This window comes from Nesoenas mayeri (genome assembly GCF_963082525.1).
Source record: "Nesoenas mayeri genome assembly, chromosome: 3".
In the NCBI taxonomy this organism is placed as follows: Eukaryota; Metazoa; Chordata; class Aves; order Columbiformes; family Columbidae; genus Nesoenas; species Nesoenas mayeri.
In genome coordinates this window covers 67,586,732-67,613,375 of record NC_137544.1, presented here as the reverse complement: position 1 = coordinate 67,613,375, position 26,644 = coordinate 67,586,732, and the positions used below count along the sequence as shown (strand labels likewise).

General features: G+C 42.5%; 1 protein-coding gene across 1 annotated transcript in view; it reads left to right on the top strand.

Moving 5' to 3' along the window:
- Window positions 1-13,389: 13,389 nt before the first annotated feature.
- The window catches only part of PPP1R14C (protein phosphatase 1 regulatory inhibitor subunit 14C), a 50,625-nt gene continuing 37,370 nt past the window's right edge, over window positions 13,390-26,644 (top strand). The window contains exon 1 of the mRNA XM_080341720.1: window positions 13,390-14,242. Coding sequence (XP_080197846.1) covers window positions 13,961-14,242 — 282 coding nt within the window. The 5' untranslated portion in view covers window positions 13,390-13,960. The remainder of the gene's footprint in view (window positions 14,243-26,644) is intronic.

Sequence of the window (26,644 nt, the reverse complement as noted above, 5' to 3'; positions counted from 1 at the left end):
CACTTGCTACCTCCTGGGCATTCATGCAGCCACATCAGCTGTGTTGGGGCCATGTCCTTCCTCCTTCCCTATCACACCCGAGGAAGGGATGTTTTCTGGTGGATCGGGTCCCTGGTCTGGATGACTGTGCAGCTGCAGGAGTGCTCACATTGACACCAGCGGCAGTGAGATTATGCAACCAAGGACCTGGAGGACTGAGATTATTGCCGGTCCATTGTGGAAGTGGCGCTTAGGTACTGCCCAGGTGTTCAGATGTTGCAAGCCAGCTGCCCCTCCCCCTATGATGCCTCATGTCCAAAATATATTTTTTTTTTTCTCTGTTTCTAAGCCTTCACACCGCTCAGCCTTTTTTCCACAGACACTGACATTGAGACACCGCTTTCAGAAAGATGAGACCCACAATGTGGCTCCAGGCATTGGATGAACTTCATCTGTTCAAGTGGAGTTTTGCTTTTGAATTCAGTGGGGCTGACTTTCACTCTGAGGTTTTACACCAGACATGGAGAAGAGGAACAGAGTTAGGATGGACATCTGAAGAACAGGCAGTGAGAAGACTTCTGCCAGCTATGCTGTGGCCGGCTTGTGTCCCCGCGGCCTCCAGGCATGCCAGTGGGTGGTAGGCTTGGCTGTAGCATCACGGGGAAACAGCAGCACTTTGCACATCCACAGCTGCCATGTGGTTCTGCAGATGGCACCACCATGACCTGCCCTGAACAGTGACCCAGCACCGCTCCACTGTGAGAGCTTCCCGTGCCTGTGCTGGGAGAGTAGGACCTTTCGGACATCTGCAGAAATTAGTCAGGAATTAACTATAAACTGAGGTGCCTTGGGATTATTTCCCAATTTTCAGGGTCTATTTCTAGGTGTGGTGTGTGTGTTTTGTTTTGTTTTTTCTCTCACCTATTTTTAGCTCAACTTTTCACCCTGTTCCCCTGAGGCCCAGCTTGGGGCAACCTGCAGGTCAAATGGGTGATGATGCAGCGTTTCGCCTCTGTGCAGTAACGTGTCCTCTGCTGAGAGGAGCACCAGCAAAAAAAGAACTTTTAAGGGGACAGAATCGTGCTGTTAGATGTAAAGGCAGGTGACAAGCACAGACATGGCTGAACACCGCAGAAATTCAGCCACAAAATCAATATGCCAAAAAAAAAAGAAAAGGTCAGTCTGCAAGGTAAACCACAGCAGCCCAGTCTAATTGCCTAATTTAACGTTCCCTGCTAAATAAAGGGAGCTCTGTAGTTCTCTGAAGTGGCTCATCACTGCAAAAGGCTCAGAAATACACAAACAGAACTCCATGTGGGGAGAGGAGTGTGGAAGAAAAAGTCCTAGGAATAATCACAGAGACGATGAAATCAGTATTTTTCCCACTCAGGAGGTAAAATTAGAAAATAATAATAATAGTGATAATGGTGATAATACTGTGTTGTATTAACTGAAATAACACCAACTCGGACCAGAGCTGCAGCTCTGTAGGTGTTGTGCTGAGAGATGACAGGGCCCATGCTCTGTACCCAACACAGCTTGGGTTGTGGAGTGTCTTCAGGGAGTCCCCTGACACCAGGCAGGGTCCTCCTGTTCCACCAGTGCCATAAATCCGCTTTTGTCTTATTCCCTGCTATGCCCTCTGGGAAGTAAAACACAGTGTACAGTTCCACACTCCGAAGTGCATTAATGAAAACTGTGCTTTTTTAATGACTTTTCTGGCATTTTTCTAAATTGGATGGGCATGCTACTTCAGTATGGCAATTAATGATAGTAAAATATAAATTAAGAATTAGCATCTGCCAGCTTGACATGATGTAGCCCTAGCAGGCTTCTTAAGTTGTTTCCTACTGAAATTGTTATTCTTCAATTACACTGTTTCAGCTTTGTCTGCTAGTGTATAAGCCCTGTATGTTGTTTTTCAAATTAAAGAAAAGGTTGGCATTGTAATAAGGAAGAAGCCTGGCATCTGCAATAGAAATGCCAAAATCCTGGAAGCTGCTCCACAAGCATGATTATTGTGTGCCAAGCAGATGGTAGAAAACCAAGCATATAATAAAATACAAAAGAGGTGTATTTTGTGTAACTGTATTGCTACATTTTATTTAAGTTTTTTCAATGTATGCAATATACTGGATACATATTAAAGTGCTGGCAGTGCTTTGTAGAACAGGTGCCATTCTTAGCATTTGTGCAATAATATCAAGCTTCAGAAAGAGAGAGAAAATAATTGTGAATCATAAGGGTGATTTGGAAAGAACATGAAAAATGCTGCCTTTTCAGCAATCAAGAAAATCTCCAACCACTTCACAGGAGGCAGTTTCCAACCTTCCTGCTGTGCAGTGAAGTGAGGCAAGTTACATGTGTGACCAAACACTTATTTAATAAATGTAAGCATAGATTTTCCAAGTGCATTAGTAATCCAATAAAATAATTCCCATGCTTCAATTATATATGTGGGGTTTTTTTCCCCCCTATCTAATCAGGACAAGCTGAATTACATGAGATAGGGCCATCATGCCTCCTTAGGCAGTTGTAAGCGATCACAGCCCAGCTTTGCTCTGCAGGCAGCAGGCGTTCCTGTTGCAGGCAGAGGATTAGAACCTGTCTAGTCAAAGTCTTAATCTCTTCTCAGTCATGAGTCAGTGTTGAAATAGCAGTCAGAGCATGCACAGGCAATAAGAGAAAGATTTGTTGTGGCTAATGGGAACAGTAAAGGAGGAAACACTTCAGTTGACTGTGCTGAAAATATAGAGGACTCTGCTATGGGGAACAAAATTTATTGACAGTACTCATAAGAAAATTAGAAATAAACAACCTAGCCATGCTGTGAGGAGAGTGGCTTAATTAAAACCTTCTATTTATTTTGATAAATATAGTATAAATGCTTTGACATAAAAAGAAACATGTTATGCTGTGTTAATTTATGAACCTAGAGGATTAACAAATTCCATAGCTAATATAGGAAAGATGGAGATCAGCCGGGTACAAATGCTATTAAACAAACAGCTGGTTGTTGCTGAATTACTTACAGGTAAAATAGTTACTGTCATTAACATCATATGTCTTATATGTCTTATAATAATAATAGTGTACAGTCATGTGCAGGCATATTCATCCAGGCATGGTCCAATGTAGAGTACTATCAATTCAGAAGGAATTCAGAATTAATTTCTCTTCAGCCATTAAGGAGCATCTGTTTTTTCTTTTTATCTTAAAAAAAAAAAAAAAGAAAAAAGAAAAAAAGAATCCTAAAAATTTAACCCAGACAAGTACTGTGCTGCCTTCTTTTGAGCGATGCAGGGATGTGCTTCTGCTATCAGGTATATCAGACTAGAGGTGAAGTCAGGCATGTGTCTTTTCATAGAAGCGCCTTTTGGTTTTTTGTGGGTTTTTTTTTTTTTTGTTTGTGTTTTTGGTTTTGTTTGTTTGGTTGGTTGGTTGGTTTTTTGTTTGTTTGTTTGTTTGTTTTTGTTTTAATTTTTCTTTCCACTAACAGACCATAGGCCAAAATCCTTTAACCAAATTCTATGGCCCAAATCCTAGCGAGAAGAATTGAGTAAGCCTAGCAGGAGATGCTGGCTCCAGCCATGGAAGAGTGCAATACTTGTATTCACTTAAAAACCTGCAGGAAAGGCTGTTGAATAGCATTGTTCAAGACAACTGCTGGCAGAAAGAAGTGTGCCAGGGTGTGACGGAGAGTGCCAACTGCTAAGGAGATATAGTGAGTAAATGTTTGTTTTCTGCCAACTGAAATAGCAACCTCATAGAGGACTTGTGTAAAAAGCTGGGGAGCTGGATTGCTTCAGTCACCCTAAAAAAAAATGCCTTCTCCAGGGAGGCTGCTCCAGTCACCCCAGTGCCTGCCAGTGCAGCCCCCACAGCCTCTGCTAAAGTCACACTGTGAGAATTGGGGTATAAAACCCCAAATAATGTGCTGCAGTGACACTGCTACGCTGCTTTGAGCTCTTGTTCAGAATCAGCCACGGCAATTCTGAATGAGGCTCGCCATTTCTGACTCAATTCAGGCATCTTCTGCCAAAGCAGGAGGTCTTTTGTATTGCTCTTGTGAAGTGCCTCCTGCATCATGCAGAAAATGTAGCTGCCCAACCAGGGGCTGGGGATTTAGCTCTGAAAAGGGAGTGCTGTCAAAGTGGATTGATTGTCTTCACCTATAATTGCCTCATTTCCTAGTGCTACAGAGCTGTACTATGTATCATTCCAGAAATAATTTAGATGGATGAACATAAACGTGCTGTTGCTAGAAAAAATATTAGTGTGAAGTACATTTATATATCAAAAAATAAGCATAGATAGATAATTCAAGAACAGCAGGCCTGAGCTGAAGGACAATTTCATGTACCACCAAATATTGGTTCAGTCTTTTTATGTGCTCTGCCTTTCTATTTTTTTCAGTCACCTTACACTTGCTAGAACAGCTGCTTTAGAACCAGCCTCATCATCAGAAAGCACATAATTTAGCAGGTGTTTCTTATCAAATTCAATTTCTGCCTGTTTTTTCTTTGATTCATTAAGCTGCTTCTTCCATTCTCAGGATGATCCATGGCAGATTGCAATCTTTTTCCATTTACAACATACCAGGGACATTTTATTGTCTGTTCTTGGGAGGTGAATTACTGGTGTACTAACCCACAGAAGCTAGCATATATCTACATTTGATTTCTTCAAATGCCAAAGGTTCTTTTTCAGGTCAATCTAGTGAGATTTTGAGAATCAATAAAGAAGGGTTTAGGAATAGGAATCATTAGAAATGCCCTAAATGATTAATGATTAATTTAACATTAACTAGGCTACCTTATGTAAAACTAGTAACATACTACTGCTTTTTACTTGCAAAATATTACAGACATACTTTTCACATTGCTTAGGACCAAAATATAAATAGAATTAATAGCTTAATTTTTTCATAACTCACCCTTTTACGTAGTAGTGTGTGTTGCAGGGACATTTGCAGGCTGTGAGGCAGATGGAAATTGAGCTATGTAATAAAATTCATGGATAAATTACTAATGGTACTCTATCTAAGGCTAATATATTGACTAACCCTCCTGTGAACATCAAACAAGTCAGTGCACTAAGAGGTTACTAACTAGCTGATGCCTGTGGTGTTTTTCTTATGGTGGTTTGAAAGGAAATTAAAATAACCCAGATGTAGATGGTATTTTCAGTACTGCAAGAAATTTATGTCCCCATTTTGCAACACTTCTCTGAATTTCACTCTAGGAAACAGCTTTGTGAAATACTGATACCCAGACTCTCAGTGGTGTTTAGAAACCTGCAAGGCCTGAATGTCAGAATAGCTTTAAAGCTGACTACAGCTGAAAAAGAGTAACTTGTGTTATTGAACCTGTGTTTCACTCTCCTCCCATTACAATTAGGAAGTTAAATATAGGACAATATCTGTAGGTAAAAGCTCCTAAATAATCTCTGTACTATCCAGTTCTTTGAAGCTTGTTAAATGGAGGCAATACAGGCAGGCATTTAACAGATTAACTAACGTGTATATTCGTACAGGAAAATTAAATTTTGAAGCAGTCATACCATTGTATAAACCTTACTGAGCTGAACCTCCTTGAAAATGGCTTAAGCCTAAGTGGGGGAGGAAATGCTAAATTGTGTCTTATACTGAAAATTACTACAGACAATCCCATTTTTACACTTGAAAAAATTCCTTTATGTAGCCAAATGTTTTACGTGACCATGTGTTTTTAACCCCTGCTCTGTTGTCTCTAACCATACTGGGTGAAGTTTGGGACAGGGAGTTTCTCTTCTAACGAATTTGTAAAAGGATTTAGGATAATGGGACTTTCATCTTGGTAATGTTGCAATGAATTATTGTAACTATTTTGTATTTATGAACACCTCATGATTACACATGGAATATTTCTTTTCATATGTTATTTATAGAGAGCTGCTTAGTGCAGCAAAACTGCATTAATGCCCCAGAGCTGGCTGGTTGTTGTACACATAAAAGATTGTTCATTTAAATTACATATATTTAGAGAGGGCTTTTGGATTCTCCTTGTTAAAAATAGCTTGGTACAGAAATACCCACAGAAATTAGGACTGGAGGGTACTTTTAGGCCACGTCTTTACAAAAAACAGGGCTGTGACCTCCTCTTTTGCCCTGAGACCAAATACCATGGTGCAGTTGAATACTTTCCCCCCTGAATATGGTGGCCTTGGTCCGTGGTGGCTGTCGGGAACAATCTTTGGGGATTAGATCCCCAGGACAGTGACTAGTAGAAGGCTGAGCTCCAGTGCTTGAGCCTGCTCCTGGCCTGGACAGCTTACAGGAATGGGTGTAGCCTGAGAGGCCCCTGGTTCTTCTCCTTACCTTTGAGCTGGATAAACTCTCCCTGTAGAGAAATTAATAAACAATAAATATTTGCCTTTTTTTTTTTTCTGGAGAACCTCTGAAGAAGTGGATTCCACAGTGTTCCTAGGCAACGTATTTTGCCGTTTCTCTATCCCTACCGTTGGAAAACTTTTCACCATGTTTAATCAAAATCTTCTTTGCTTCAGTTTAAGCTCATTATTCCCTGCGTTCACCACATGAAACTGAGGGCACATTTTTTCTCTCAGCTTTATTGATGCTTCTGCGTTTTATGAACTGAATATTTCTGATTCCTTTAGTTTTTCCCTGTAGGTTACTACAGAAAGGACACAGCATTTAGACCTCCAGTCATTCCAGTTACTTCTCTCCAATTTCTGCCAAATTGGTCCAATCTCTTCTGAAGTCTCACACTCTTAACAAGAGCCTTACCCACAGAATCTTGCACAGTAAAGTTGCTTCATGTCCAGTATACATGACACTCTTCTTTATATATCCCACTGCAATGCAGCTTTTTCCACCACAGCACATTTCTGATTCATGTTCAGTCTGTGTTTCAGATCCTCTTGGTTCTTGTTGGTAGAACTGCTGTCAAATTCGCATTTTCCAATCATAATGCACAGCTGACTACTCCAGTCTAATATGGAGTATTTGCATTTCTTTTATTGAATTGCATCCGGTGATCTACATATAAAACTGATGAACTTTTGTTTGTTTGTTTGGTTTGGTTTTTTTTTGTTCTACATTTTGCTGATCTTCTTTCTTCAATGCCTGCATCCTCCGTGTTCTTCATTTACTAGATTTTGAGTGGCAACTTGGAATATCCTTAAGGTTTGAAAAGTGTGTTCAGCACTCATAAAAATCTTCCAAAAAGGCACCTGAGCAGTAGAGCTTGTTCTGCCTTTGCTCCTCATTTTGTTCTCTGTTCAAACCATGTCTGAAAGCTTTCACCAGCTAGCCACCTTGATTGTTTATGCCTGCTCTATCAAGATAGCTTTTAGCTTGAAAAATCATGTACTGGGATGGCATCAGTTACTTAATGCTTTTAACAATTCCGTGCTCTTTATGTCTTTTGTTTTAGCCAAAGAGACCACAGGCTCTTTCCATGCTAAACAGCCCAGTATCATTCCTGCTTTCCCCAAGGAAAGCCAAGGGCTTGGAAAGTTTAGTAAATCTTTCTTGAACAACAACTGAGAACAGCACCACACTTTAGCTACACATCCATGCTGGATTTTAGAGAGTCTTAGGCTCACTCTGCATATATTCTTCCGCAGAATACTTTGAGGTGCAGGGATGAGAGGACAAGAGGCAAAGCGGGACTATTGACACCCAAATTGCTAAGTGATTCCTTTCTGTCTTGCTTTTGGGGTTTGTTTGTTTGTTTTGTGTGTGTGGTGTGTGTTTGTTTGTTTGTTTTCTCCCAGATCCAAGCACCTGAGTGCCCTCACTCACCGCTAATTGCCAAGCAAAATGAGTAACACACTTTCTGTTCCTCCTCTGCAGGCTGGCCAAGCTATGCAGAATAACTTATTATCATTCTTCATTATTTCTTGAGTGCAAGTGAAATGGACTGTGGAGCATAGGTGATAGGTACCAGTCTGAGAGACAACTGATCCAGAATAGTATTAATCTAGATACTGTGAGTGTCTCACTCTCTAACCTGTACTTTCTTTTAATGTTTTGTTTGTCTCTTTTTATGGACTAATAAAAATACTTTATCCATGGCACTGATTTTCTCCCTTTGTATTTTACCGAAGGGTTAATCCTTCTATGTAAGTAGAGTGGGATTCAAGGGCAAAAAACCAATCAATATTACTAGAGGCTGTGGGATGTTAATTGTTCAGCCTTGCTTCATTGTTTGTTTTGCTGTTCTCTTTTTTTTCAAAACTTTTCCTTTATTGATTCCCTACCTCCCCACTCATCTCTTCCAGAAAACAGGAAGGCTGTCCACATCTTTCTAAATAAAAGTGACAGCTTGTGTGGTAGTGCTCAGATGAACAATCACAGGTTATTTGTATGAGGAACTGCTGATGTTATTGAGGGCAAGTGCAAGTAAACTTCTTCTTTAGTTGCTACCTATCCTCAGCACAAAATACCATGACAGCACAGCTTGTGTACCCTAACACGACTGAACAGCATGTACCAGAGATGCTCAGAGATGTTGTACCTGATGCTTGGGAGTGCTCTGAATTTCTGTCTGCTTTCTGAGACAAGACTGGGCAAAGGAGAGGGGGTTCCTATAGATAGAGTATGGAGGGGTCCTAATTCACCTTCTTGTCTGGGAGCGGCTAACAAGGTGCATTGTTACACCTATGTGTGTAAGGTGAGAGTTTGGAGGAATTCCACCACAGAGGAATGGCCACTGCTGGCAGACTTCAGGTCACCGCAATCTCCAGCCACTACTGGTGTAGGGGAGAAATGAAGCTATGGTCACATTCCAAGCCTGAGGCTCTTCTCTGAGACAGAGGCTGTCATTGTGCATGCTTACTTTGTAGGAAATCATGTGTTTATGCAAACAAATTCATGTTTCCTTTTTTTTTTTTTTTCTCTCTCCTCATGTGTCGTTTATCTTGTGTCTGAATATAGCTTGGCCTGTGTAACTCAGGAGTACCCAACAAGAGTCTTCCAAAGTTTCATTATCAGAGAATCTCAAATTATAAACAGATTATATCATAACCAAGAGGGACCAGAGCAAACACTCCAATGTAACAAATATTTGCTTTGTGTCATTAGTTTATCAACAACTAGTATTAGAATTTCTGCTTTGACCACAGGTATAATAACTGGAGTTGAACAATGAACCAGTGAACTCTCTTTTACAAGAAAGGACAAAGGAGAAGACAGCCCATGGTGATAAACACTTGTAAATCCAGGGTCTGAAGTGCTTTTTAGTAAAGGCAAAACAACCCAAAATGTAAGGGTTTTGAGCATCAAAAGGGTGGCTGCAAGAACAAAAAGTTAGTGGTGCTGAGAATGATAGATCAGCACAAACACATCATCCTTGGAGTATGGAACATCAATATTACAAACAGATGAAAACTGATTGAAAATGAAAACAAAATCATAATATGTCTTGGGAGACAAGGAAGTTGCCAATCAGAGGGAGGGGCACTAATTAGGACATGCCAGGCAGAAAATCACTTAGAGACACAAAGCCCATTAACAGCTCATAGCCCCAAGGTAAATTCAAATAGAAGACACAAAAGTGGCACTACTACACTGTCTGACACATAGGGGCTACTGCTGTGATGAAAGCAAAGCTGAGTTTTGCAGTGGTTTATGAACCACTTTTGCTTATTGGTGGGGACGATGGCAACACTGATCCAGACAAGACAATGCACAAGCGTGACCCTGGTAACCACACCACGGGGGTGAAAGCTTCTCTGAGTGGGGTGTCAAGGTGCCTCATTGATGAAACACTTTTCTTGCACAGAAATAACATTACAAAACTCAGTACAGTGTCATCACACTCCTCAGATTCAGTCACCAGACACAAGACAGACTGGCTGGTTGACAGAAGTTTCCAACAATCATGCAAAAGAGAAGCCCCGCAACACTGAATTTCTCTAATGTGCCTGGAGCGAAGTCTCGCAGCTCACCAAGATGCCACACAGAGCTCTTAGATGATGGGGTAGCCGGTAGACAAAGACTGTCCAGCATTGAAAAATAATGGAATCTGTCATTACACATGCTTGAAATTCCCTAGCAACTCCTAACTCAAGTATTTTGTTAGCAAGCCAAGAAATACAAGTATGAAATAAGTCCTATGATTCTGAGAACATGTAAAGGCTAATGTGCATTTCAATAGGGAAAGAAAATCACCAGCTGGTGTGTACTTTGCAGTTTTAAACAATTCCATGTTGCTGAAAATCTCCAGTCTTCCACTCAACTCTAATTTCCTCCTGAGCACATCATCATGTAAAGTAGAAACCACCAAAATCACATATATGTGAATCCCTTAAAAGAGCAAATGTCACAGGGAAATAACAGGTACTAAGCTGAATGAAATTTCCTTACACATACTGGTTTGTTTCAGAGTCCAGCAACTTCTTATTTTCGAAGCTGTTCAGAAAAGAGCATGGAAATGTCTAGGAGAAGCTACAACAAGACAGTGGAAAGCCATGGAGAAGAGGCAAGCTGCAGGGGTCCTTCCTTTGAGCAGCCTCGGTGAGGGAAAACCTATGGTGAGCAGCATAAGAAAGCGGTTTTAGTTTTGGCCAGTGTGGTATCTGGCAGTATAGAGAAATGGGGATTTAGACTATCACTGAGGATAACAAGCCTAAACTTTGTTTCCTAAATCGTAAGCTTGCCTAGAGAAGAACCTTTTAACCACAGAAATGAGTCAACACTGACATTTGTGGCCAGCATAGGCGGAAGTGTCAATTGTTCAGGAAGAAAATACACCTGCTGTCAAACAGGGTTACTAAAGGTGAGCAGGCAATTAACGCTTAGGGCCTTGAACCTCCAAGGGTCACTATATAAGACTCCTGAAAAGCTAGTCCAGATACTCTTTAATATTGTCTTTGACTGGAAAATGGGTTAGGACCATGCTGTGCATGCATGGGAAGTGGATATAGTTTCATGTTGCTTACATTCACAAGAGATTCCCACACCACTGTTTGGGAAAGAAACATTGGGAAGTGCAAGTGATGCAACTATTCCTCTGCCTTTGGTGTTTCCTAGTTCATGTTGTCTGTTCTTTATTTATCCTGCCACTGGATACAATGTTCTTGTGAGAGACAGACCCAGGCACCATCACGCTGAGAAAACACAGTATGTGAGTGGAAGTGTATTCTATCTTCCCTCTGGTTTTATTGATCAGCCATTAGCTTTAGATGAAATACAGCACTGGAAGTTGCTGCTGGAAGACCTGCACCTATGAAGCCTGGTCTCTTAGAGTTCGAATTCATTCCTGAAATTTGGTCTGAAGCTGGGGCTGAGGGGTTGGGAAAGATTGTTTCTCTGCCACATTAACTCTTGTATTTGTTATGGGTGTAACCATTGATGGTTCTGTTGTGAAGTATTTTCAAGGCAACTTCTCACCCCAAGAAATGCTCTCATGCATCTCCAGCCACTCAGGAGTAAAGCAGAGATTGTGCCCACACAGGGTTGCATTGCTCATTCCCAGGATGTTAGCGGATCTAAACGTTTTTGTTCAACTCTGACTCTTAAACAACTACATCTTTCTTTCAAATGAAGCAACATTGTTGCAGGAAAGATTCTTGGCAGCAGTTTTTGCCCTGGCTTCCTGAGGAATGCACTGGCTCTAAAAACTGAATGAGAAACCAATGGCACATAAAAGTGCCGTATGACAATGCTGGCAGTTCTACCAGTCTCTCATCCACCCACATTTACCAACCACTATGCATTATGTTAGAATTGTAACTTTGAAATGATAACCTCTGAGGACATGCTTTTTAATCACCAGAACCTCATTTTCTACTTTAAGAGTGTTGCGGAAGTGCTGTTTGAATAGCGGGTGCCAGGTTTTAAATGTCTGCAGTGATTATAATATCCTATTAATAATAGCACTGAGAAAATCCTTCAGCTGAGACTTTCTGGTTTCTCACACTCAGAGACAATGACAATGTTTTAGCTCTCTGTACACTTGCTATTTCCTACAGCAGGGAACAAAAATGTCAGTATTTACAGCCTGCTTAGGTCCTGTGTGGAACACCTCAGTGTTCTTTTGGCTCCAGAAAATATCCTATTATGGTGACAGTTTGGGAATTGCTGCTTTATATCCTCTAGGAGAGCAAGTATGATGCTTAGTATGGCTTTAAGAAGCCTCTTGTGCAATATTTACCCTCTTTCGCATTTTTTTTTTCTCAGCAACCAAAAACAGTCTATAAAGATTAAAATGTTTCTGCTCTAAATGGGAAAGTTTCAAATTTTGTGGCTGAGAACGTCAGCACCAGAATTCCAACATGATATGCAGAGCTGAAGACCCAAATTATAGGCCACTCCAAACACAAAAGTTTAAAAGACAGCTGCTGCCCTCTTTCAAAAACTCCTCTGCATCGTTTTGGTTTCTCTAAGAACAAGTTGTTGATGATGGTGTTTTCCTACTGTACTTACCCAAGCCCAGATTTATAAAAGCCAGGCAGGCAACACTACCCAGCTGCAGCTGGAAGTCAAGATGTTCTTGGGTAATGGCAGAGAAGACTGCCCAGCAGTATTGTGGGATGTGACTTTCTCTCAAGCTCTGCCTGCAGTCCAGGCACTTCAAGAGTGATCTGCAGTGATGCCTAGTTGCAGCTGCTCAGTATCTCTGAAAATCAAGTGGTCCCTATGCACAGATAAGGAGCTCAACTCCATCCGCTTTGCTTTGAAGAACTGTCGCTTTTTAGATGAAAATCTAAAAGCTATCGTAGCATTTAAGACCAATAATAACATTTTATCTCTTGATCATATTAGCCTATGATCCCTTCAGCAGCGCGAGCTGAGTTTTACCTAAATAGCTTGATGAAGCTCAAATGCCTCGTGCTAGCTTCTTGGTCAGTGGTGTGTCAAATGCAGAGAGAAGAGGCTGAAATGCTACCACAACCACAGGGGCATGCTGAACAGCAGCAAGGGTTTGACTGAAGCAGATATGCCCAGGTAATCACAGCCAGCAATCCATGTCTCCTTCCTCTCTGCCCCTTGCTTATCTAAGATGCAGGTCAGTATATGCAGGGGACAGTCCCCACAGCGGTACCTAGGCTTTGGGACACTGGGAACTTCTAGTCCCAGGTCTGCATGTGCAGGAGGTTGGTTTCTGCCCCTTGTCACAGGCAAACGTCTTTGCTAGTGGAAATGGTCTGGGGCCCCTAATCAGCACCTGCATTACGTTGGCTGCTTACTTGCAGTCATCGGCAGGCAGATTGTGGTGCATGATGGACCATTGGTGATTTCACTCTGTCCCTCCCGAGACACCAAGCTGCTGAGAACACCAATGCTACCCGGTGCCTTTTAGAAAGGCAGCCATCTCCAAATGGCTAATTGTTACACTAACTGCTGATCTCTCGAAATATTTGCTTTCTGTTTCGGTCCACTACCCTGAAATCATTCTTCCCTGCCCCGGAGAAGAAGAAAACGATCGCATTCAGCATTTTAATGCTGCAGATATACAACATTTATACACATCGTGTGCATGACGGGGCAATACTGCATTTCCTTAAAAAAAAAAAAAGCCATAAACCACTCGGCAGCCGAAGTCCCCGGGGAGCCTCCGGGGAGCGCCCTGCCGCGGGCACATGCCGCTCTGGCTCCGCTGGCAGCGAGGAGCGGCCTCCCGCGCCCTGCTGGCACCGGGCCGGGCCGGAGGTTCCGCCGCCAGCACCGCGGCCCCCTCGGGCTGCTCCCTGCTCGGCTCCGCGCCGCTGCGGGGCCGGGGCGGCGGCGGGAGGGGCGGGGCGTGCTGGGGCGTGCTGAGCCGTGCCGAGCCGCCCCTCGGCTGCCTCCGCCCCCCGCCGGTTTGGGCCCGGCCCTCCCGGCGGCGGGGCCGGCTGCGCCGCTGTGCCATGAGCGGCTTTAAACGGCAGGTGCGGGGGAGTGAGGCAGACGTGCAAGCAGCGGCTGCTGCGGCCCGGCGGTAGCGGCGGGCGGGCGCCTTTCGGCTCGGCGGGAGCCGCGGCGGAGCGGAGCATGTCGGTGGCGACCGGGGGCAGTGAGGCGGCGGCAGCAGCGGGCGGCGGCGGCGGCGGGAACCGCGTTTTCTTCCAGAGCCCCCGCGGCGGCGGCGGGAGCGGCGGCTCCTCCGGCGGCGCCTCCCGGGAGGACTCGGTGTCGGCGGCGGTGGTGCAGGTCCAGCAGCGTCGCCACCAGCAGGGGAAAGTGACGGTGAAATACGATCGGAAGGAGCTGCGGAAGCGGCTGGTGCTGGAGGAGTGGATCGTGGAGCAGCTGGGGCAGCTCTACGGCTGCGAGGTGCGGGTCCGGGGTGGCGGGGTCCCCGGCGCGGCCGCTGCAGTCCCCTCGCCCCCGGTGTCCTTCTCCCTCCCCGAGTCGCGTTTCGGCGGCAGGCAAGGGAGAGCTGTCACCGCCACCTCCAAATGACATTCCCGGTCCACCGCCGCCCGTGTTCCGCGAGGAGGGGAGGAAGGTGTCCCCAGCCCCATCTCCTCCGAGGCGAGGGAGGGGACCGCCCTTTGGGGACGGTGGCGGCTACCGCACGAACGGGCACATAGCGGCCTCTCTTCTCCCGGGGGGCCCCGGCTGCTGCGGCAGGTCCAGGTGTGCCGGGCGGCGCGGGAGTACCGCGGCTGTGAGCCCCGGGACGGTGCTTGGCCGGGAGCCGCTGTCCCTGTGGCCCCCTGGGGCACGGAGGCGCCTTCTCCGGACTGGAGGCTGTTGGTCCCCATTAGACTCGAGCTGCCTGTGCGGTGCGGCAGTGTGCGGGGGCGAGGAGGAGGAGGGGGCTGTGCGGAGGCGGCTGTTGTGGAGAAAGGACTCTGGTGCGAGTACGGTCGCCGCTAGACCGTGGTTTTGTATTACTCTGGCCTCCAGGAGCGTGGCAGATACTCGCCAGGAAATTTCAATGAGCAGTTAGAAGATCATTAGGACGAGGATTGAAAATACTGGAGAGGTTGTATCTGATTTGTAGATATCAAACCTGTTTTTCAGTTACTCTAGGCAAAGAGTGTTGCCAGAATGAATTTTCTACTGTAGAGGACAGGTGAACTGGAGGATTTTTCAAGATTATTCAGAGGTATAGTGACTTATCTTCCATATAGAGATGATAATGTTGTAAATAAAGGAAGTACCAGTACTTTGTTTTGTCAAAGCTTCATTAGAAATGTAGACCTGCTAGTCTCCAGGGGTTCCTAGCTCCCTGCCACCTCGAGTATTTACTGTTACAAAAGATCAAAATGTTAGGTCTAAACTGAGATTCGCACATACTTTTTCCATCAGCTGTCTAGTTTGCTTTTATTAGAGGCTTCTGAAGTGGGATTTGTTGAAGCCACATGTGAATTTTGCAGTTAGCATCCCTCGAGCCAACATCTCACCCCAGGGCTCCCAGGTATTCTGGAGCTAGGAAGGCAAAAGCTTGGCAGTGCCTGAGGTGTGGATGTGAGGGCCTACAAAACCAGGCCTGAATATCTGGCATGTACTTAATACAAGTGTTGAAAGAAACCTCCTTTCATCTCAAAACCAGTTTATCAGCAAATTTGTCAAAAGGACTTGCCCTCATTAAAAATGTGCATGTGACAAGTTAAACTTAACAATTCACATCCATGAACTAAAGGAAGGAAAGATACAAATGGAAACTAGGGTTAAGAATAAACAGTTGTTACTCTTCTTGGTGTGACTTGCCTCTCCAGCCTCATGATTTGTGGGCTGCAAGGATTACTCCAAGGTCAGAGGTACTTAAAATTGTTTGCATAAAATGATGATTTTGTGTCAGCATGAGCTGATAATGTAGTTAGTCGCTGGCCTACTGGATCTGTTGCTGCTGGTTTGGTTCTCCTTGTTCAGAAACACCAAGCCTGTTTGGACCACGTGCTTTTGACATACAGGTGTAGTTGTTCTGTATGTAAGGATGTGATAGATGAGGCAAAACCAAGGTCCAGGGGAAATTCCTGCTGCTCTTCACGGTCTTCAAATAAGTGGCTTGCTGGAGGAAAAAAATTTTTTGGTTTTTTTTCTTATTGTGTTTGCTGACTCTGACTGGAATAGAAGGGATGTGCATTAGAAGGAGGGCTCTACATTAAGATGGGGATAAAAATAACTTTTTTGAGGACTTGGCATTTGGGGGGAAAAATGGTTTCACAGATGAAAATGGCTTTAGCTTTGGAGATTGAGGACAAAATGTCTAGGTTTTCCATTCTTTGCTGTTATGCGTGAACTCTTTCTAGTGTCAGCAGAGATGACAGTAGTGAAAAGGTTAAGCAATTAGAATATTGTCAGAATAAAGTTTAAGGTGCATGATGAGTATAGCGATTAAAGACAATAGCAATTCAATGCAAGATGCTTTGCTTGAATTACTTTTAGGCTTAGAGATGGAGCTCTTGGCCTGAGACTTAATCACCTATGCAGACAGTTAATAAGCCTGTCTGAAGGCAGGTTGGGGGGGTTGGGAATCGTTCACTTTTAACTTCCATGGAAAATCTACCATAACTTCATGTGATGACACTTAAGCTCTGAAACAACCTGAAATATTTTGAGGTGTCAAAAATAGCCACAGAATTGCTGGAAGAGCTAAGTGGTGTCAGTGTTTCATTGCTATTCTGCTTAGGAGCTCTGTTTCTAAGGAGCTGTGCACTCTGTTCCTGGGAAGAGCAGAAATAAGTAGAGGGCGCTTGCAGTGTGGTGTACTGAAAATCTGCAAGAAGACCTGGGTGTCTCTTTTTGGGACTGCATATGTGTAGTACCTGCCCACTGTTTTCCGTTCAAATGTTTTCTATTAAATTATGCTGAGATTTATCAGTAAGTGGACATTTGCAGAAAAACTCCCTTTATTCAAAGCTGAACCTGCATTCATAGTCTCTCAAGTACTTGCAAGTAAAATCAGCTATAAGCTTGTCTTGGCTTGGTGACAAAGGTTAGGAGATGAGGTTGGGAAATGAACACAAACCTATCTGCTCTTTTTCTAGTGGATCTTGTCTTCAGCAGTACATTTTTAGTTTTAAAATGGGATGCCGAGCAGGATAATTGAGTTGAAGGGGAAAGTTGTTTAGAAAAATCTCTTTAAGACTATTTTTAATGCTGACCACAGATCCGTGATACAAAGATCAGTTTCAGAGGGGCTACTTCAATGTGATGCAGATTTCAGAGATGAAAACCAGCCTGAATGGTAAAGGGTTACCAAGGTAGAAAATGTTAGTCGGACCAGAGATTCTTAAGAAGGATTTGTTTGCCTCCAAAACCTGTTAGGCTAATGTACTGAGGTCAAGTGCTTCAGGGGAGTGTCAGTCTAACTGCTGGCTCCTGGAACTGCTTCATTAAAAAAAAAAAACCATTTTATAACCTGTTTGTTTTGGTTTCTATGAATGGTGAAACTGAGGATGCAGTCACAGATTAGTATATTGAAAATGCAGTGCCTTAATTGCAAGACTTGAACTGAGTTTGATGTTGACCTTTATTAGGTATCTTGTTTCTAAAAAGAATTTCTTCATAGATGCTTCATGTTTTGGGCTAAATCCATTATTAGTTAAGAATTGCTAAATAGGGTTACATGAAACAACTTACATCATCACTATTCATTCCCTAATGGTTTGCAACTAGTAGTTCAGCATGAAAGTGGTGGCAGTCTAGTTTTCCAGATGTATGATCTATGCTGTTTGTGCCTTCCAAACGTGTACAACTTTATATATGAAGGAAAAAAAGGCCACTGGATTTGTCCCCAGAAACCATTCGATGTTATAGGTGAATTACTGTGCTCAAGGGTCCTATCTACCTGCAATTATAGCATGTGCTATAGGAAGCACAATGCTGATGGAATGAGTGTATTGAGGGCACACAGATTTTGCACAGCATTAGTAGACAATGAAGAAAGATTTTGCATGTGCTATGGATTGGTTTGCTGAGTGTTTTTTAATGTAGAGACATGCATTTACAAATCCAATAAGCCCTTAGCTTTTGCACTCTAAAAACTGAATATAAGGCTTACCTTCTAATACAAGATATTGCTGAGCTTAGTTGCATAATCAACTATTTTACTAGACTGTATCTGCTCATTTATGGTGCTTGTTGGAGGATATGATTTTGGTCTGGAAGTAACAGGGAATTATGTCGAAGCTTTGCCCCTTTTCCAGGGCAAAACATCCTGGAATTCCATTTAAAAATTCAGTGTACAAGAAAATATAGCAGGAAGAGCTGCCCATAAAAGCCCCTCAAGCATTTTCTTTAAGAGTACAAAGCCATGCTAGACTGAGAATTGTCATGTGTACGATTCTCTTCTACATCCTGCTATGGGTACTGCAATGACAAGAGTGGCATGAAGCTCCGAAATGGAGAATGGCTTTCATGTTGGCAGGACCAGTCTGTGGCTATAAAACAAATGGTATTGGTGGGGTATGAGATGGAAGGGAGCAATTTAACTTGGTCCTGCATGGACTGAGCTCCCTTTCCCTGGGTGCTCTGTGAGCACAGTATTGGAAAACACCCTCTTTGGCCTCCTTCCTGAAGCTGCTGGGATTTTCTAACAGTGAGAGCTTGTCCCTAATATAGCACCAGGGAGTCTGTCAGTCTGTACACACTTGAATTTGACCTGGTTGATGCTAGACAGGAGAAGACAAAAGGCAGGCCCTTGTCTAGGCTAGAGAGAGTGCGCCCTTCCCTCTCCTGCTGCACAAATGTTTTGGCTCCGGTGGTAAAGCTAGTGACAAAGTGTAAAAGGTGGAGTGAAGGTTGTGGAGGAAAAGTGAGCTGTCTGTCTTGTCAAATATTCTGAAAAGGATGGATTTTTGAAAGAAGGGCTCTAGTCATTTAACCTTGACATCTGGACAAATTAGCTACCTTGACTGTATTTCCAAAATGTATTTTCAATACTGAATCTAGTTGCAGACAGATGCGTGTTAGTGGTCTACCAAGAGCAGTGCTGCATATGCTGAATAACGATGCTGTACAGGGTGTTGGTTCCTCTGTGCATTTGCATCCCCAGAGGCACGTCTTGTGATTTGATGGACTCAGCTGTTTTTCTCCCTACTGTTCAGGACTCTTTCTATATGGGGCAGTGACTTTCTGCACAGTATGGACCACCTTCTCCAGCCCACTCTCTCATGGGTCAGTGGCTCTGCACACCCTGCAGATCCTGTGTGTGAGATAGTTGCCATAGTGACCAGTCATCTGTTTTCCTCTGGGTTTGGAAGAACACTGAATAAAATGGTACATGGACATCAGGACCAAACACTTTTCCCCCACACCCCAAACGTTCTGTCCTTTCCAAAACAGTCTGGTCAGCATGGTGCTAAGGCTGTGTGTGATGTGGACCTGATAGTATGATCAGGTACTACTTATTCCTCAGGCTATGGTGAGGTAATGTTTGAAATTCATTATTCCTTTCTCACAAGGTGTTTGAGGAAATCCACTGAATAAAACACTACAGAAACCAACTTCTGCTGACTCGATGACTTTTTCAATAGACTTTCTCTAACTTGGACTAAGGTCTCACAAATAGTAATTGTGTGCACTCCTTTCTAAATGAATCAGAAGTGGAAAGACTGCAAGGAGTCTGAGAATGAGAATGTCACTCCTTAAAAGGATGCAAGTTAGTAGGAAGTGTAATAAAGGATTTCTGTAGGAAGTCGAGCATGTCAGTCTAGATGCATTGGAGTGAGTGAAGTACTAAAAGGTCCATCAGATTGCTTAGAAATATATTTGAGTTGTTTGGTTTTTTTGGACAACTATTACTGATGTCAGATCTGTATGTGGTACGGCACAAACGTTGGAGCACTCACTTGAGGGCAGGGATGCTGCTCAACAGACTTGTGATAATTGGAGGGCTGCTGTAATCAGAGACCTACAAAGGACAGAGGCAACATTGGCGTAGCAAAGGCTTCTTATATCGTGTAGCAACCACAGAAATGCATTTGAACCCAAGTGTGAAAATTAGGAAGCACAAAATGGCCTATAAAATGCATGTTGCTTTGAAACAACCCTTGTAATGCTGCTGCTTTCAGAGAAGGAATTGACTTAAGTACCTGTGAGGGTGCCAAGCACCTGATGTAGGTGAGACCAGAGCCTTTTGTCTCTCAATGCCCTGCTTAAACTCTGATCTTAGGTTCTGAAGACCCTAATCTAGTAGGAAATGTACCACTATTCAGCTACTTTCCTCCTCCTTACATGCAAAATTTGCACTACATCTCAAAGGAGTTCAAGAAAATTATTTTTCTACTGCTTGGGCTTTGTATAGTCTGGATGTCAGTTCTGCACTGGTCACAGTTCATTGTTTTATCTTAAGTAGCTGCAATATTCTTGACTTCTAGTTTAGAAGATTCACTACATAAATTTTTATCTTCCATCAGCTATTTCATAGCAAATCTTTTGTCCTTCCCTTCTCTGTTCAAGATTCAACTGGTCTCTTTGCTGAACTGGTAGGTGTGGTTGTTTTGTAACAAGGCAAAGAAATAATTGATTGCTTACATCACTTAAATTTTTATAATTGTACTTCTTATAAAAAGTAGTTTCCAACCGTTGTGGCTACAAAGCCTCTTCTGCCTTTAGGCAAATTGCTTTACATAGTCAGTGCTTGATTACCCAGGGTAACAAGGGTGGGGAGTGGGTGTAAGAGAGAATAGCATAAGACGGAAAAAAGTGAATTAAAAAAATAATAGTAAGCTATGCAGGGAACATACAGCTTGAAGAGGAAAGGATAATCAATCATCAATCTACCCCTTTCTCCCACTCAGGTTCATCATGCAAAGTCATCTACGTTGCTTTTGGACTTGAGTCTGGCTTGCATGTGTCTGTACTTGTAGTGAAATTAAACAACAACATGGATGATCTATCCTCAGAGAGCCAAGAGCTGGTGGTGTTGTGCTTTGAAGATGCTGCTCTGTTAGTCCCTTTTACTTCTGTATTCTGACAGAGTGGATCTCTCCCATTTTTCTCATAGCTTTACATTATCTGGTCTAAACTGTGCTATGGAGCAAATGCCTGTAACAAAGATAACCCTGTTTAAATGAGGAAATGATGTATTTCATGGCACATCCGCCTCTTTTTAAAAGGCATGTGGGATGTTTCTAAATAGGTGTTGTATCTAAATAAAAAGATGTTCTGCTTGAAGTAAGACTTTGTTTCACAAGCAGTGTGATAGTTCAGTGTTGTCATGAGACTAAACTAATTCTCTGATGGGTGCCTTACAAAGGCTGGCCCAGCTCCTGTTTGCATTCTCATAGCTCTCTCTTTAGATTAGCTTATGCCCACCCACTTAAAAGGCACTGTTCCTGGCTCCAGATACAACAACAAAAAAAACCCTAAGTAATTTTGTAGTGCATATTACTGTCCATAATATGTGTGAAGCAGTTCTTGGACTACAGGAGATGACAATGAAAAAAATACATTATCCTGTCTCAAACCTGATTCAGTCTGAATTATGTTCACTTTGTCTCTAGTCACTATGGCTGATAAAGCAGCAGCAACAACATCAATCCATTCTTCTAGTGGCCTTGTTTTGTCTGCAGTATAAGAAAGCTAAGTTCTCATTTCCCCCTTTTTATTTCCCTTCCCTCCATCTAACTCCAGAAACTTGTACTTGACAGCACAATTTGAGTAGGTTAGACACGATCATCCATCTGTGTCATTGCAACTTTGGCTGCCTGTTGTAAAACACTGGCACTTGCTTTTGCTGTTCCCCTGTGTGACACATGGAATTATGGAAATAAAAATTTCCACAAGTTATTAACATTGGAGTAGGGAAGGATAAAATCTTAATGGCATGCAGTCCATACAGTACCAGTATGACTGTATTTCAAAGGTAGAATAAATTTAGCCTGTTAAAGATCTTCTTGGAACTGGGAATTGTTTGGGCACAGGTACACACTGAAACAAATGAAATCTTCTTTGAAGTGATAAGTATTTAATTCTGAGGTCCACATTTGAATAGCAGAACTGTTACCTCCCCCACCTCCCATCCCTACCCTCCTCAAGGAGCATAATATCTACTCTAGGAACCAGTTCTACATGGTATCTTAAATTATTTTCAGGGAACACACAGATCACAGGCCCAGAAGGCATCTTGTATCTTTTCAATCCATGTGATATTTATCAGTGGTGCAAATTTAGTGGATCTAAGCCTAGAGAAAAAACATAGCATGTATTATGGGTCTTTAAATAAGCTCCTAGCATTCTAATAATTAATTCAATGTAATACTGTTATGCATGTGGAGCCAAGCTAGTTCAAGAGTACTAGTACATTGATTTAAAGTGGCTTAATGGTTAGTATGTAAATGGCTAGCTTGTGCAGTGGTGCCAGTCTAGCGGTGACACTTCCAATGGTGACCAAGAAGAGTTCACCACTCTGAGTGTGCTGCCAACAAGGGGATCACATACTTCAGTCCTGTGTGTTGGACTTCATAAATGCAAATGATGGCACAATCAATGCCTAATGAAAATCCCTCTTATCAGACTGTCTTAATAGGATTACTTTCCAGAACACAGAATTGGGCAGGATCTGCTAGGTCACAGGGTCTGCTTTCTCATTTGCAGATAAGCTCTTTGCATTTGATATCACTTTTTAATGGAGTAACTCAGTTATGTGATGTTTCTTTCCACATTATTTCATGGATTTAAATATACCTTTTAAACCTTTTAGACACTAGGCTTTTTCTGATCCCCTTCATAAAATACAGAAAGACATTGACAAAAGACCAGTGCTTGTTTGGGATGAGCTTGCCCAGACTTTCACTCTGGGGTGACGTTTAAATAGATTGTAAATACACTTTACTGACTGTCCTTACTCTGGGAGTCATGGGGCTCAAGTGATGAGCAGAGGGGCAGAAGTATCAAGACAGTGATTCTGCAGCAGGTCACTTACAACCTTACAACAAAATCTGTCTTTTGAGGAGATGTCTGCAGATGTTGGGAGAAATTGCCCACTAGTATTTAATGGAAATAATTTAGCAGTACTTGGAAAAGTATGTGATGTTAGCTGCTCAAGATCTTAACTTATTTTAGCACTTGAATGATAACTTTTTTGAAGTAGATCTCTGAATTAACTCTAGTGTGGTACAAATGATCTGTTCTACTTTAGGTGACTGATATATGATATGCTGACATATTTACTTTAAACACACAAAAAAAAATGCTTTGAGCTTTTACAGTTGTTTGCTTTACATTTTAAAAGATAATACCTGAAGCACATATAGCATTTTTTTTTTTGGTCAAACAAGTCCAGATGTTCTGGAATAAACTATTGGGTCTTTTTTGTTATGCTGATAGTAATCATGCCATTTTAGACTCACTATCAAACTATGTATTCTTGTTTCAGGTGCACTGAGGCAAAACTGCTTAGTCTTCTTTCTAAGAAAATTAACAGAAATCCCCAAATTTGGTTTATGGTTGCATTCCTCCTCATAATACTGAAAATGGAATGCACTCTGTAGAAAATAATGTGGGGAGTAACGCTGGTGGGAACTAGCCCTCTGGTAACCAGAGTCATCTCAGCTCATCAGCTGTCAGTGTACTACTTGTTTATTACTCTGCTTAGCTAAAGATTTAATCAACTTGCTTATAGGTGTCCAGCTGCTATTTGTTTATCAAGACCAAACGCTTACACAGAAGACTTGCTTTAATGTCTTGAAGTAATTCTGATAACAAAGAATGCGTTTATACAAGGAAGCAAGGTCAGTCCTTCACTTGATAATCTGATGGCTGCCTTGTCTCAGGCTGCCTGCAGTGGAAGCTTCCAGGACTTGTTTTGTAAAAGAAAACACGTCAGCAGTCTCATCACTTTCTTTTCTTTCGGTAGACCTCTGAACACTATTTGTTCTTTTTTTCACTTTTATATCAGATTTCACCTTAAAATATGTAACGACTACATTTGATGTTAAAATTGCTAGGTTTTATGCTGGGTTAGTAGTTTGTGGTGCCTTGGCTGTAGCAAGTGGAAGGAGGCAGGACCATGTGCCAAAGTACATTTTGGAGAACTGATAGTGAGAAGCATCACTGGAATTGAGCAGAGGGTCCCATACAGTCTTTAGCTCACATCTCCCAGTGTTTATCATCCTGAGCAGGATAGCCACAGCAGATTATCCCACTTCCTAGATATGAAGCTGTAAAGAAAACTCATTTTAAAGATCCCTCAGGCACTCCCCTGTCTTTGGCAGTCTGGGGACATGCCTGGGGAGCGAAATGGTGTCTCTGGCCCTGGGGAAGAGGAGTGTCTACTTCATAGCGTGTTAGAACTCCTGCTGATGTTTTTTTGATACTGGTGGACCAGGGCCAAAATGCATCCACTGCCAATCCCCTGCCTGCTGCTCAAAATTAGTGTTTTGGGGGAGGGACAACTCTAGCAGTCATCACTGTGTAGAGTGCACTGCTACGCCCAGGCACCACTCGACTTGCTACAAACTATGGAAAGTGCTCCAGATCTCTTGCCAGCTAAATTACTTCAACAAGAAGATTAAGTTGCTCCTAGATTCTGCAGGATGTAAGAGCACTTGTTTTGGTACTACTGAATAAAACATTCCCCCCTACCACAGGAGGCAGACGTCTTGTCTCCTATGTCAAATCTGACAGGACCCAATACTTCTGAATAAAGAAATATTGGCAATTGAAAACTGTCTCTTATTCCAACCAATAACACTTTAATTGGCTGGTAAGACAAAAATGCAGTGAGAAGACCCATAAGTGTGTCAGATGCTTGATGTACTTGTACTGTATGACTTTTATTGCAGAAGTCAATTTACACACAGCCTCTTGGTGTAAAGAAAATCAATACTGGAGACTATTTTTACAGGGCTGCTGAAGCTAAGGAGAGCCATTTAGAGGCCTCATTATCTCACATATTCTTTCCTTGTGTGGGGGTGGTTTGTGTGTGTGTTTTTTTTGGTTCCCCCCTCCCACAAGAGATCTGATGGAGTGATTAATCCTTGAAGTGCCCCAAGAGGCAGACTTACTTAATTGGACTGCTGTTTAGCCTAAATTCCCAGAGTGCAGAGGACCTAGTGTTGATCCTGTTTGGTCAAAATGTTTTCTCAGAGTGTATTCCTTGGTTCTTCTTCATGTCCACTCTTAAAAGAGTCAATCCGTCAAATTTGACCTAGCATGGAGTGGTCCTAGTCATCAAAGCTCATGCTAGGAGAGTGTGGCATCACTATAGTGTGAAGGAGAAAACTGAATCTCAAGACCCTTCTGAAGTGCTAGACCAGCACTTACACAGCTCTAGCTTAAGACTTCTGAGTCTTATTCCTTTCTGAAAGGGAAATGGATCCTTACACTGGCTAGACAGTTCCATGCATGGCCTGTGCTTTCCAAGTAAAGCTGCATTAGCACGGAAATGCAAAGATGAGGTGCGATAACTTGTAACTGTAGAAAATGCTCTGCATGTTCTTCCTGTCTTCTCTAGCTGTGGAGCTCAAAGCGTGCTCAAACTTTGCTTCTGTGTAGTGCAGCCTGCTCTCACAAGCACACCTCTTCTTGGACATGTAGTCCTCTCTTCAGCTTCTCTGGTTCACCGTTGCCCTCCATGTGATGCAACAACACAGTATGGGCTCAGCTGTGATCACACTATTACATTCTTCCCAGATGTGGAATTATGCACAACTTGCAGGGATGCAGTCAACTGGGCTTCTGTTATTTGGAGGTGGAGAATGATCTGCTACTGTGAACTGCGCAGAGGTAGGCATGTCCTGTAATTGCTAGGTGGAAAGTTGTTCCACTGGCATAATCCTCAAAGTACCACCATTTAGAAGGCTCTGCATGGCTTGAGTTACTGTATCTCCCAAGGAGGACTGTGTAACCATGATTTAGCACACAACGTGTATTTGCTAATGCCAAACTATTTCTGCCCTGTGTGAAAGTGGATGATGACAAAAAACATGACATGTCCTTCCTATCTGCTTTGGAATGTTTTGTTTAACAGAAGTGACAACCAAGCATAGACTTAGCCTGTCCTATTTTTATATTAAGAACACAAGGCATTTGCTTTGAAGACAGCACTTGATTTTTAACAAATGTCTTGGATTCATGTCGTGAGTATGGTTAGGAAGTGCTGAATGCTTCTCTCTTCCTCTGCTTAGTGTAGTTTGTGACCAATGCCTCTTCTTCGTTTGGCAATTTCACAGTCTAGTGATTCCTTTAGACTTGTGTAGAGATGCACAAATTAGGTAATTCCTTAACTAGCATGTTATGGATGTTTTTGGATAAGCTAAAGCTGTTTTGACAGTTCAGTTATGAAAACAGTAAAATACCAGTGTTAGTACTGAAGAAGACTAAATGAAGTCTAAACCTTACTGTGACTGGATGTCAGTTCCTTTTTTTTATGCTTCCTAATGACTCTGCAGTTGCAGACTGCAAGATTCTTTACTTTCTCTGCATAATAAAAAGAGGTATGTGGTGTTTTTTTTTTTTTTTTTTAACCTTATGACTGAATGGAATGTCTGAGATGCTATATTATTATTGGCAATTCTTTTTGGAAACAGATGTTCTGGTGTCCTAAAATCTTTTCCTTGTAATCACACCTTCTTACCAATTGATTTTTATTCTGTGTTGTGATAAAGATGATAGAGAGCTGCAGTCATCTTAACAGGGGATTGACTTTTATTATTGAAGTTATGGGCACCATGAGGTGTAGAGTTGTCAAAATTCATGGCATTTGGTCTTCTATTCCTTGTGGTGCTTGTTTTCCATAATTTAGCAGCAATGGCATGAATCCCAGAGAACTTGGTG